The sequence below is a fragment of the Nicrophorus vespilloides genome, unplaced genomic scaffold (assembly GCF_001412225.1).
Source record: "Nicrophorus vespilloides isolate i.1.1-1 unplaced genomic scaffold, Nicve_v1.0, whole genome shotgun sequence".
Taxonomy (NCBI): Eukaryota; Metazoa; Arthropoda; class Insecta; order Coleoptera; family Silphidae; genus Nicrophorus; species Nicrophorus vespilloides.
The window spans coordinates 297301-311484 of record NW_017099710.1 but is presented as its reverse complement, the minus strand read 5'-3'; the positions used below and the strand labels follow the sequence as shown (position 1 = coordinate 311484).

The 14184-nt window shown below is 32.0% G+C and overlaps 2 protein-coding genes across 4 annotated transcripts; both read right to left on the bottom strand.

The window, feature by feature from the left end:
* Positions 1-785: 785 nt before the first annotated feature.
* LOC108565336 (ubiquitin-conjugating enzyme E2 H) lies at positions 786-4612 on the bottom strand. 2 transcript variants are annotated; one of them, XR_001891173.1, is made up of 6 exons: positions 4280-4437; positions 3684-3760; positions 3095-3262; positions 2856-2984; positions 2101-2792; positions 786-1097 (listed from the first exon to the last, which is right to left on the bottom strand). XR_001891173.1 is itself a non-coding variant. In XM_017924759.1 (5 exons), the coding sequence occupies exons 1-5, from the start codon at positions 4330-4332 to the stop codon at positions 2671-2673; spliced, it is 549 nt and encodes a 182-aa protein (XP_017780248.1). In that variant the 5' UTR covers positions 4333-4612; the 3' UTR covers positions 1565-2670. The 2 variants fall into 2 exon arrangements, 1 of the variants encoding a protein (XP_017780248.1); XM_017924759.1 differs by lacking the exon at positions 786-1097 and having other exon boundaries at positions 1565-2792; positions 4280-4612.
* A 3635-nt stretch (positions 4613-8247) lies between these two features.
* On the bottom strand, positions 8248-9891 carry LOC108565316 (cysteine-rich with EGF-like domain protein 2). Of its 2 annotated transcripts, none has more exons than XM_017924705.1 (4): positions 9598-9891; positions 8990-9509; positions 8702-8935; positions 8248-8646 (listed from the first exon to the last, which is right to left on the bottom strand). In XM_017924705.1, the coding sequence occupies exons 1-4, from the start codon at positions 9748-9750 to the stop codon at positions 8411-8413; spliced, it is 1143 nt and encodes a 380-aa protein (XP_017780194.1). In that variant the 5' UTR covers positions 9751-9891; the 3' UTR covers positions 8248-8410. The 2 variants fall into 2 exon arrangements, with proteins under 2 accessions (XP_017780194.1, XP_017780195.1); XM_017924706.1 differs by having other exon boundaries at positions 8990-9532; positions 9598-9677.
* Positions 9892-14184: the final 4293 nt, after the last annotated feature.

Below are 14184 nucleotides of genomic sequence, written 5' to 3'. Positions count from 1 at the left end.
ATATTACTACCATGTACGTTTGAAAATATGTATTTTTTATTTTCTACTCTGTTCTGTCTTGTAGAATGTTAATCTGAAATATTATACCTAGTATTATAGTAGTAACGACGGTATAGGGTCATACTATAGTACTAGGATATAAACCATGGTATACCACATGTTGTAGGTCACGTATACACACCTCGTAATTTATGTTGTGATTAGTATAAGTTTCCATTCCATTTAATAAACATAAAATTAATATTGCATTTCGCCAAGTTTATCAATATGAAATTACAAATATTAATCTGTTACAATGATTACTTCCAGTGAAAATAATATTATTAGGAATACTAATTTTGAATTAATATAATTATTGAAATTAACGCATGATTAGATTAGTTAATATGATGGAAGATCTTGGTTATTTTGGATTAAGTGAATCCAAAACAGTTGCGATTGTTGATCATTAATATAATATCGTAAAATGTATGTTTTAAAGCAATATAAAACATTATTTTATTAATTGGAAAAGTGAGTTGTCTGAAGTGCTGTATATCTTGTATATAGGGCAGATGATGAATTTAAATTGAATCTCAATTTCCATAAGAATGTAACTTGAAAAACTGTAAAACTTGACAGAAAAATTGTAGCATTTTGCGAAAAGGTTTAATTAAGACTTGGATTCCAAAATAGACATACATTTAAAATTTACTTTGTATATTAAGTAGACAATAAAAAATAAATAATTATAATTTAATATCACATTGAAAACGAACTAAAAGCATATTAATTAATTTAGTATATAAGAGAGTGAACTCTATCTGGAGGTGAGGTGTTTGTAAAAAAGAAAGAATCGCTGGGTGCAAATACGCCACAGCAAACGAAAATATGTTTTACTTGCTGGAAGATATAAAAGAAACAAGTTTGAATTAATTAAAGTACTTGAAAACATCGTTTTCGGGACCCCATATTCCGGCACATATTAATAGGAAAGATAGAAACAAAACGCGTTCTTCCCAATTATCCTGCCAATCCAAAGAAAGATAGGTGCGATATCGCGCAATGATTCGCAAGAAATCACTGCGCGATAGCTTTCTGACATGTGTTAAGGCCACCTGAAGCAGGAAAGAGTAACAAATATTAATATGTTTATATAACAAATATTGGATTATATGAATATGTATTATTTCGACGGTAATTGTTTTATTTTCATATGTTAGCAATCAATTAATGTTTCTTCAGTGTGTATTATTTATATGGATAGAATTATTAGTATAATGGTTTAGGTTATGTGGAAATATATGATAATTATTAATATTTGGTATAATTTAGCATGTTTTTTTTGTAAATATTTTGTTTCAACCAAAATGAAGTCCGTGTTAATAATGTTAGTAACGAGAATAAAAAGCTGTTTTGAGTGATACGCTCACCTTAGCATCTGTAAAAACAGTGTACAAAAGTGAAATAATTAAGTGTAGATGTGCAAACAAATAAAAAAAATGTAGTGGACTTGAATTCAGGGAATATTAGTAACAAAAGAGAGAACCAGTGTGCATCGCCAAAAATAATAAGAGCCAAATAATCCATCAATACAAAAAGAAACATTTATTCATTAAACGCATTATAATAAGATCGTACGCACGTAAATAAACAGAAAAATTCGACGTAGAGAAACTATATTTATGAGGAATAATAATCTGTGTATTTATGTACGCACAAATTAGTATATATATATTTTTTAAATTTCTTTATATAATATATAATATTTGTTTCCATATATATCTAATATGATATTATCCTTAATCAATTAATATTTATAATTAGAATACATTAATCAAAGTAAATGTGTACGTGATGTGTTGATTTGTAATTGGCTAAAAATGAAGATCTACCGTCGACCGGAGGCCGAACACAAGATGAATACCTCGAATAAAAATTAAGTAAAAGTAGTGATAAGAATATGATAACATTAGAAAATTAATAATAAAACAATTGGAGAGAACAAATCGACTAATGTAAACAACTGTTGAAACAGAAATGAGAAATTAAAGTAAAACAAACACAGTTATTGCACACTACAAACTAAGATCGTAATAAATAAATATTTATCTTACTTACATGCTAGAATTGTAAGAAGTAACATCGAAAATGTTCGCCAAAAAGTCAGAGATTGAATTTTTCAAAATACAATTACTCTTGAGTACCGCTACGAGTACACTCATTTAGAGATTACAGATTGGGAACATACATTTGTACTTATAAAAACTGTGATAACCGCGTTACAAAACTATAACTCTTTTTATTTCCCGCAGTGTGTAACTCTAATGAATATTTCTTCCCTGTCGCCTTATTGTTTGTCTTTTCTCCCAAATTTATGATGCTGTTATTCAATATTGTCCCAAATAAAAAAATAAATTAATACACGTATAGAAATATATGTATGTTTTGTATGGTATATAGAAATATAGATATATATATATATCGATATATAAAAGTTAGCGACCCCTTCCCCCCGACCGTATATTTTGGTTTTTCTTTTTTTCGAGTTATGACAGTTTTTATAAAACTTAAGACATTTAGAGATTTGTATTAATTAGATGAAACCACGAAGCTTGGATGTTTGTCACATTATTTTGGAGTCTGCCAATGGGTGAAGGGATAAGTATACTGTTCGCAACTGAATTTGGGTTATAACTCCATATCCTCGGCTTCGTTTTCGGAGAAGTCGGACATACTCGATTCACTGTCTGAACTCACATTGTTCTCCTGCCCCCTTAACGCTTCTTCCGTCGCATACTTTTTAACATACTCTAAAAACGAAGAAGCCACATTAGCACAATGAACATCACGTCCAAACTAGTCGAGTACTTTACCTGACACTTTCTTCTTGTATTCTTCCGGCTTGTGCAGGTACATAGCAGCCGCATCTCCATTTAATGGGTCTATTGGATTTGGATAAGTCAATAATTGTGGTAGAAAAGATTCAAAAATATTCGATAAGTCTAAGGAAATAGAACAAATATGAACAATTGTCACGGTAATCGCGTTAATGTTGTTATTTCATTATTGTTATTCTTTTAATTGCTAATATTTAATTCGTATTCCCATTTACCATAAAGTGCGGTCCACGCCTGATTTATAACATCCAAACATACTGTTCCAGACACTTCGTCTATATTGGGATGGTAGACCCTATTCATAAAACCTATACTAGGCGATTTAAATGGGTAATGCTCTGGCAAATGGACTCTAACTTTCCAAACTCCACCCTCGTATGGCGCTAAAACAGCATCATAAGTAAAGATGTCCACAAAATAAAAACAACAACAAAAAATGAAGAGATCGTAGATCTTTGTTTTAATAACGATACATGTATTTATGAATGCGAGTATATAAGCATATATATGCACACATATGGCGAGAGACGTCAGGGCACTGGGATCATGAGATAAAAATAGCAGACATTTCAAACTTTTCTAGGATATAAATAAAACGTTTGACACACTTCAGCTGAAGGGTTTTATAAGCACAAGTAATGTACCATGCAGGAAGAAACATTGGATTCAGAGCAGAAGCATTTTGTTATTTTGTGTTACAGTACTGTCATGCAGGAGAAAAGTGCAATGTTTATTTGTTTGTTTTCATTTGGATGACAAGGTTGTTGTGTGGGTTTGGGGAGGTCAGGATGAAATGAAACTTACTACTTTTGGGTCCATAGAACTTCACTGAAAAGTCATTAAGTCCCCCCAGGATGGTGACCTCATGTTTACTCTCAATCCTGTTGAGCAATTAAGGAAAATAATAATAACACAACATATGTGTACAGATTAATTGTTGTTAACGTTTGCTTCACTTATCAGAAAGTTATATTAACAAGAAAAATTATAATAAATTCATAGAATGTTTACTCTGTGCTCTCAGGTATATTTAAGGAAGAGGTGAAATAAATAAACACGCTTGTAAAAGCGCAAGGACGAATGTATGCATTATTCATTGGTTTACAGTCTGAAAAGTCGGTGCACACTAACTAAATAAATAAAATCGCTACTGAAACTCAATAATTTATTACAATGTGAAACTTGCGATGGTCATTGGGGATTTAGCAACATCGTTTTCTCTTTTCCGTTGTTGTTTGTTTGTTGTTGTTGTTTGTGGCTTTGTAGAGAGTGACGAACGAATGTCAGGTCGCGCAGAGGCTACAATCAGCTGATACAAAGGAATCTGTTATTGTTTACATTGCGTTTTAAAACGCATCGAACAAAGGGGACACCAGTGGTAGCAGCAAAAAAAAGGATACAATTTTATAACGTCTGTGTCCATCCGCCGTTTGCCTGCACTCGGAGATGACATCTTGATATTGTCATAAACCACCAACGGCTTGGAGGACACTGTGTTCTCGTCCTGTTGAAACGTAATCACTTTTACTGCACAATGGCCGTCCCTGGAGCGCACCAACCACTTTTAATGCTAGCTGCACAATCTCTGAAAGGCAGCCAATCACCTCGTCATCGTCTTCTTTAACGGCGCTTGCGCTAGTCAATAATATTGGTTTGTAAAATCGCGCGGTCAGCTTTATCTAGTTTTTGAAAATCCTGGACGCGCGACTGCAAATATTCCTTTGGAAAAAGGTGAAATCCAAGGATACGCTTGAAACGGGTGTCTTCTAAGTTGCTCGGCGGGTCCCCGACCTTTAGAACTCCTGGACAGCGCTTATGGTGAAAGAATAGTTATGCAACTTGAGTCGCACGCGATCTCCGCGCCTGCCAGGAAGCGATGCCCAGGTCCAGGATCCCACGCGCTTCCGGTCGGGATATTCGTAAACAAGGAAACGTGCAAGGGCTGTTGGGCGCCGCCCTGGTGTCCCAACACCAGAACTACCTTGTCCTGACGTCAATTTTCATATTTTTCTGCCTTTTTTCACATTGCCATCTCGAAACGTGACCTTTTTAAACCAAGATCGATGCGCGCTACCGTCAAATCGCTCGCCCAAAAACCCTATAAGGGGTTGCACCACTTTACATTGTCTGGCTTATTTTTAATGATAAATAACTTATTAAATTTCTTTTTCATAATCAATGTAAAAGTGATTAAAATCGATTTTAATTATTTTTCCGTTTGAAACATAGACTTTCTAAGTTTCATTTGATTGTATATTTTGTATATGTTCAATTATTTTTATTGTTATAATTATTTTAAATAATCAATTACTTAAACCTATTCCATCCGTGTAAAATCTAGATTCCAACATTCATTAGTGTTTGATATTATAATTTTGGTTTAGTATTACAAATATAATTATTTAGATTTTAGACTTTATCTTTCAATTAAAGATAAATTATCCAAGACTAATTAATATTTCAAATCTATTCTCAGAGCGAGATGAGCATCGTAATTAGAAATAATGAACATCATATTATAACTTCACTTCACAATATTTCGAATCAATTCTATATTTATATTCTTATTATTAATATGGATGTTGAACAATAATTGTAATTCATTATATATTGCATATCAAGAATTTGGTAGATATTTGAGATCTTCAAACACTATAAGAAATTGCAACTGGAACAGTTTGGCCTCGAAATACGTGTTTTCATATAACGGTAATCTACATTTTTTACGATTTCCTCAATAAATTATCCAAAACAAATTTCTCTTCCAAATCTATTGCTTATTAAGAAATTCCTATATATGACAAGTGCAGCTATAATAACATTCCAGCAAAATTGATGAAAATCTTCAGAATATTTTGAATCAATTACAACAAAAAATTAAATTAATTAAAAAAAATCGATTTTATAAGAGTGAATTTCAATTTTAGATTTATTTTAATTATATTCAAAAAGAGATAATTACAATAAACTATTGAAATATTCTACCTTCAAATAATTTCATTTAATTAAGTGGACTTGAACCAGTGGGAAGTCGATTACAATTAGTATTAATTACAAGTTGAAAGTGTTTACATTGGATAATTACTGAAACCTATTTATTAAATAATAATATCTCATAATATTATTATAACAAAACTTGAAACGATGTTATTAATTTATTTAAGACTTTATTGATTTGTAATTTGTATCAACTTTCCTCATAATTTCACAACGCAAACATTGATCGTCAATTACATGTGCCAATCTGCATATTGCAAGTTTTCTTAATTTATGTAACGTATATGTGATAATGTATTTTATCGAACTGCTATGCAATACCAGAATTTTTTCTTTGTTAATACGTCATAACCTAATTATTGGTCATAACATATCCATAAAACGTAGCAAAATATAATAATATTGTACTTGTTTTTTTTTAGTTGTATGTTGAATTTCATATAAAAAAAATATGTCATACTCGATTTATTATACACGACGAATATATTTGGAAAAAATTGATACATTTTATTAGTTGTGCAAATTGTCGTAATGTAATTGATTTTACTTTGTTTTTTTTTTCATTATTATATTTATAATTTCTTTCTATAATTATCAACTTAAAAATAATTTATGACTAAGACTAGATTTTAAATGTTATTGGACAATTATAAAACAAAACTGCGATTTAATAATATTTATTAAACCCGATTCTACAACTTATATGCATTTATCATAATCATAACTGATTAAGCTAAAAAATGCAATAAGGATTAAACATTTAACTAAATTCTAAATAACATAAGTCTTCTAATTGGCTTTTTTTCTAAAACATCGCATAACGCAATCCACTTTACCGTTAACTCAACCGACTCAAAAATATAATCTCAAGATGTACATTTCTTAATACTAAAAATTAATATACTCATACTCATATATATATAGATACTCATCTAGTTGTAAGATATTACAGATAGTTTTAAGTATTTGCATTAAATTCAATCCATTTTTATAAACACATTAATTTCCAACTGTCAAAATTGTATATTTAAATCTTTTTCTATTATAATCTTAAGTATCTTTGAATTTCATTCTTAAGTAAGTTGTTGAAGTATATACTCTCATTGCAGCGAGTGTACAAATAATTAGTTCATTCAAATAAAATTATGCCTATGGAAGTACTTTTCTTTTACAATGATTCAACAAAAAGTTACTTAATATTAGTTCTTATCTAAAATTATCTAATATAAATACTTTAATGAATATAATTTAAGTACATAGCATATGTATTATAATTCATATAAATACTACTTAAACATATAATAAATTTACTATAATTCACTAGCAATTCGAATATTTCTTGTAGTATTATTTTAATAATATTCTCGCATGTTTTAACCCTTACTACCCTTATCAAATTCGTCTAGTGTACAATTTTGGAATCTTTGTCGACAATAGTATAAGTACATAATACATTCATATAATTGGCAAGATTGTTAGTATTAAATATATAAAAGCGTAATATCTTTTTTTTAATTTTATACAATATCTCACGTTTTGCTTTTTATATAAGTATGGTACATTTATTTGCATCACAAGTAAAATTAATTCTGCGACAAGAATAATGGTTTCTGAAACTTTCTCTACACTAGCTTTAAAAATGACCAACTATTATATTGTAAATTTACTATAACTATAACATTGTAAACGCGCAATGTATTCTATGGTACTCGTTAAATATTTCTCTAAAAACTCGAAACATCAAACTTTGTTTTTTATATAAAGCGTAATGGATTGTACTTTTATTTAATCATCTAATTATCAATGTGTCCTCGTCGTCGATATGTCTATAAAGTGTTCAAAAGTTCTAAGAAGTTAATGCATACGTTAATCCTAATAAAGCGCAATGGATAATTACCATTTCTTTAAGTGTGTTAACATCTTTAAATTAAAAGTAATTTGACTGAAATCTGTATTTAGTTGCTTTATTACTTTTATATATTAAGTGTTTTTTTTTGATCAAATATGAAAAATAATTTCAAAAAATTTAAAATAAAACTATTGTTATAAGTTTAACAAGAAATTATTTAAGGTATATTTGTTTTTTGAGATGTTTGTACCATTACTTAATTTAATATTAAAATATTTATCATTGCTTATTGACTTAGCTATAGAAAAGATGGTCGTAAGTACACTTATATCAAAACCTCGGTAACAATGTTGCTGTTTTTTGGTGTTACTTATGTTATTATCACTAGATTACAGCTACATTTAAACGTGTGGTATTTTTTACTTGATTGTAAACAATATAGAAATAAAACGAGTTTATGAATTCTTATCTTACGAAGAAGAAATGCTTTTTTGTGTTATATTGTAATGTGTATAAAGTATTTGGTAAAGAAAATTGGTTAAGACGCTATTCTCGGCAGATATGGTGAACCAACAACATAGGCAACATATTTGTCACTGCATCACATCTTACTGGAAGTTTAAATGACTACTAAACGTTTTTTTTTATTTAATTACGAGTTTTCAAAAGTACTACAGTCAGTTTGTTAAAAGTCGTTGTTAGCTGCACGCATAATCTGCTCGGCTATTTGAGTTTTGTTTGGACTAGGTGGTGTGTTTAGAATGTATTCGGATAGAGATATGTGTATTGCAACTGCTAAACCTATAACGGCTGCCAGCGCTACGTTCTTCTGTAGAATGATGCAAGTGGCAATACAAAGACCTAGGTACACGCAGTACCTTGTGTAATTGACGTAGTGCTGGCGGCTCTCATTAGCGGTATCTGGAAATTATGATATGTTTTAATGACCTATGATGGGTAGGTTTCGAAAACGTACCTATACACATGTTGTCGCGTAAAATGAAACCTGATGCACAATGGATGCACATATCTGGACCATCTCCAGTACATCCTGAGCAAGATCTATCACAGTCTAGGCATTTGTAGGAACCTTCGGTGTTGACGCAGAAATGAAGCAGACCGCATGGAGGATTGCTGACGGCACACTCGTTCAAATCGAGGCATCCCTTTTCTTCGCTCTTTATCCATCCCTTGCCACACTCCAGACAACCTAAAATCAATAAAGTTTACATCACAGAGAAGAGGAACGAAGTAGCGATAATACCTTTCGGACCAGCCTTCGTGCATTTGCCAGCGCATCCCATATGGCATTCTGTGCATATTACTTGCTCCCCATTTCTGAACGATTCGAAGAAATTGTCGACACAAGTATTGCACGATTTTCCATTGTAGCCTTTGTTGCAATTGCACTCACCATTACCTTTCCTAGTTCCAGCACCCTTGCATTTTCCATTTTTACTGCATACATTGTCTGGATATCCCACACAGGGCTTGCAATCAAGTCCAAAGTGGTTCTCTGGGCAGCAGTGTTGAATAGATTCTATGCAGAAGTATTGGAATAGGTCTGGCACATCGTTCTGATGGTTAAACCACCATTCCTCCAGTAGTTCATCATGCTGCTCGTACAGAGAATAGCATTGGTTTTGTCCCTCTTCAACATCCGAGCAAAGCTTCTCTTGAATCTCCACCAATCTAATTTCGCTCTTGGAATAGGACTTTAGCTTTTCCTCCTCCCAGGCTGCATCACCCCCTTCAAACTTGCCCTTTTCTGTCCTCTCCATGCCCTTAAAATTATAAATAGCTCCATCTATGATAAAATAATCTAACTCATTTCGATGATCAAGATGTGTTGCAGCGGTAAAATACACGTACCCTTTTGAAGGAGTCTACGAACGTCTTGCAGGCCCTGCACGGGGGCAACCTTTTTTGTTTAATGAGGTCTTTGTTATTACTAGGTTGTACGCCCTCCAGGGCAATCACAGAAATCGATAATAACACAGCTATGGATTTGTATAACGAACACATCTTTAGAATATATGTTGGATTTACCGGCACTTGAGTACTGCGATGATGTATAACTACTTGTTTGTGCTTACATCAAGTAACACGACTTGATAACATTTGGTTGACTTGGATTGGTTAGGTTTGGTTGGTTATGCAACCTCCAGAACGGTGATCAATAAAATGACTATACGAGCGCCATCTACCAGATTTCTACACAAGTTACAAACCCCCTCCATTGTATCCCTTTACCCTAACCCTTTCGATTAATTTACATATTTAAAGAATTTTATCAACCCCCAAATAAAAAATAAAGATTCTTATTAAAAAAAAATGAAAGAGGTGGACTATTCTAGGGAATATCATTATTATTTTGTATGAAACATTTATTTATATTAAAATATCATATAATATATTTATATCACTATATATCAAGAAAAGTATATAATATAAAGTGGCGTTGAGAATGGACGCGCTCGGTCTTTGATCATCGCCCGAAAGCCAGCAGCAGAAAAAGGGACGGCTTTCTGAGCAACAATCAAAAGCTGAACGCGCCCCGATTGGTGGTAACTGTGGTTGGGGTCGTTGGTGGATGCGCCTGGTTTTCCTTCAAGAGCGCGGTGATATCGATGCGCGACGAGACGACGAAAAGGTTCGCAGCCGAACCTCGCGTTTAAGTTCACGTAGATTTGTACTTTGCCATTAATTTACGTCTGCTGGAGACGTGCCCTTTTTTTATGGCTACTTACCGCGCACTAAACCGAACACAAACTGATTCACTTTCCGGCATCCGGTGATGGTTGTTGGTGCACACTTGACTGGAGGGAGCCTGGGATAGCAAAGGGCCACGATTGTGCCACGGCCGATGCTCGCCGGATAATGAGAGAAGGACGAGCTCGGCCCTTTTGATCTTACCTTTGAACCCTCCCGACTGGTTCGTCCCCTCTATATGGTCGGCCCTAAGCTCCGCCCTCCGACACCTACACCAAAATGGAGTTCCGGCCCTATTTAAATATTAATTAACAAATCAGTCCCGTGTCAAAACATTTAGCACTCTCCAACCGTGCACAAATCTGTATTTCATGAGTTGCGTTGTTTCTTTTTTCATTTTCTTTACTTCTTCCATTCATTTTTTTTTCTGTCAGCTTTCGTGATACTCTTTTTCCCAGAGATGACGGGTCTGCATTTTTCAGAAGCCCTACGTCGGACCGCCCACTGACATCCGAACATTTCTGGATGGGACAGTATTTTGCATCAAATCTGCGGACATGACATTAATATGCATCTGGACGTCCGTCATCATGCATTTCCTAGAACACACCAATGCACTCAAACCGTCGCATTACTGTCACATCAGATTCCTAGATTAGTTACATCATACCTGTATTTCACACTCCCATCTCCATAATACTGTCCATTAATTCAGACGCATTTCAAACATTTAGAAAATAATAATGAATTCACATTCGTATTCAACGAATACACAAATTCATAAACAAAAATCACATTAATAAATATTCACAAATCCTTTGTTTATTACTATTGATTTTAATTTTACATTCAATGATGATTTCAAATGCAATTATAAAATTTTAAATAAATTCAAAGTTAAGGTTTTTTTTATATATATTTGTTAAATACATGGATCTTATATTTGGTATAATAACTCATAAGTATTTTTAATTTTCACTCAATACGGGTGATTTGAAAAGTTATCTGGCAATTAATTTAATTACTAGTAAATGTCATTTTTAATAAAGATTTTTTTTATATTTTATATAGAAAAAGGATGGATTATATAAATTCTTTAATCGCGTAAATGTGACCTAAACTGAGATTCATTCCACAGTCTTAATATAATCTAATCATAACATTTAATTTTATTAATTAAACATAAGCATTCTTCGTAAATTATGTAAATTATGAAAATTTATTAAAAATTTACTATAATATTTTTTCCCAGATAATTGAGAGATTTTTATAAATAATATTGCACTTACAGCAAAACACAATTAGTAGAAAATCTCCTGGTAAATATATTTAACTCAATTTCACTTAATTAAATTTACTACTCATTTTTTTGTAAATAATGATATGTAAATAGAATAAGATGTACAAAGAAACATATTTATTTAGAATTAACTAAGTTTTTCAGCCATTATTATAGAATTTTGCCAAAAAAACAATTTTAAATTACAAATTTAATAAGTGGACAAAAAAAATCAATGATAATTTCATTGTAATTAAATTTAAAAAAAAATATAAAATATGTTACCTTAATGAAAACCAGTTGGTTTCTAATTGAATATTAATAATATTAATTTCCTTTGATATAACAAAATCGTTATGAAATGAAAATCAGTACCCATAAAATTGTTGAAGCGTTATGACGCAAATAAAAATTCATATAAAACGTCCATCTAAATTGATGTCCTTATTGTCCATTTGTTGATTGAAGTTCATCCGCAGATCAAAATCTATTTATCTACATGCATATTCCGGATATACAATCGTTTCAAACATAATACAGACGTATTTTTTTTTATGAACTGTTGGGTAAAATAAAAATCGTATAGTGATGTTCGTTGTGGAAGTCTTTTTATTCCGTCGTTGTTGTTGCAGTAGATGTGGGGTTGAATATATTTTTTTATTTCAGAATTGGCGTAACGCTTTTAAAAAAGTACCCACATGAGAAAGAGCGAGAGAAGGGGATACAAAAAAACGAGCAAGGATAACAGTGAGTGTAACAGACAACAACCGTTAGACTAGCTGAGGTCGGTACGGGATGCAGCATCATCGCGTATGAAAAGGGTGCGTTAGGGTAAAACGCGTCTCAGATTCCATTATGCCACTACCCCATTCACAAAACATCCCCAAATATATATATATATGCGTGTGTATGTATGAGTGTGTATATATATATCCCATTCGACCCGGTTTTTATCTTTGTTTAAAACAAGTATATGGGAGAGGGGTGTAGGGGTTGCAGAGCCCAGGTGCTGGGGCTACATTTGCTACACACGCGGACCGTTCTTGCGAACAAAGATTGCAATCAGCTATAATGGGTTACGCGATGTGCGATGCTGACTGGGTGACGCTACCATTACACCCGGCCACGTTAATCCACTCGCACCTGCCCATCATCATCCATGGTTCACATTTCTCTCGAAACTGGGTTAAAACAAACCATGTGACACCCAACTCCATTCGGTTTCCTTCCTGGCTTCACAACCATCATCATTGATCATCCTTCAATTAAAAGATGACCCGGCGATTTTCACCCTAGTTTACCTCGAACCAACAAAAAAAATATATAAAAAGAAATTCGCGCAATCATTTCGCATGCAAAAATAGGAAACCCCTACTTATTTTTCTGTGAAACATTAAGGAATAAGTTTTTTTAGTTTGTGCGCGCTTTTTTATCAATCTGTTTAATTATAATAATTATTATTAATTATATTATTTATTTCAAAACAAACAAAATATTAATTGAATAAAATACAAAGAAATTATTTTTTTTATACGTAAATGATTTCATTTCATTTTTATTGTAGTTTCAAAGTCCTCGATTAGTCTGGTTTCAAACAGTTACCCGCACTATGCGAGGTATTGCTTTGCTTATTTACAAAACTAGATGTGATAACAATAAACATAAATAATTATTACATAATTGCAACGATTTGTGCGTTTTTTTGAATTGTATACTGTTTTTTGTCTGCAATTAAAATAAAATGTGTACTTCACAATAAAAAAAGTTCTCAATGACTGAAATATTCGAAACTACTGGATTTAATCCGGTTAGTCCGGTTTCAAACAGTTACCCGCACTATGTGAGGTATTGCTTTGCTTATTTACAACACTAGATGTGATAATAATAAACATAATTAATAATTACATAATTGCAACGATTGGTGTGTGTTTTTTAAATTTATACTGTTTTTTGTCTGCAATTAAAATAAAATGTGTACTTCACAATAAAAAAAAGTTCTCAACGACTGAAATATTCCAAACTACTGGATTTAATCCTTTTAGTTCGGTTTCAATCAGTTACCCGCACTATGCGAGGTATTGCTTTGCTTATTTACAACACTAAATGTGATAAAAATAAACATAATTAATAATTACATAATTGCAACGATTTGTGCGTTTTTTTTAAATTTATACTGTTTTTTGTCTGCAATTAAAATAAAATGTGTACTTCATAATAAAAATATGCTCAACGACTGAAATATTTTAAACCACTGGATTTAATCCGGTTAGTCCGGTATCAAACAATTACCCGCACTATGCGAGGTATTGCTTTGCTAATTTACAACACTAGATGTTATAAAAATAAACATAATTAATAATTACATAATTGCAACGATTTGTGAGTTTTTTAAAAATTTATACTGTTGTCTGCAATTAAAATATAATGTGTACTTCACAATAAAAAAAGTTCTCAATGACTGAAATATT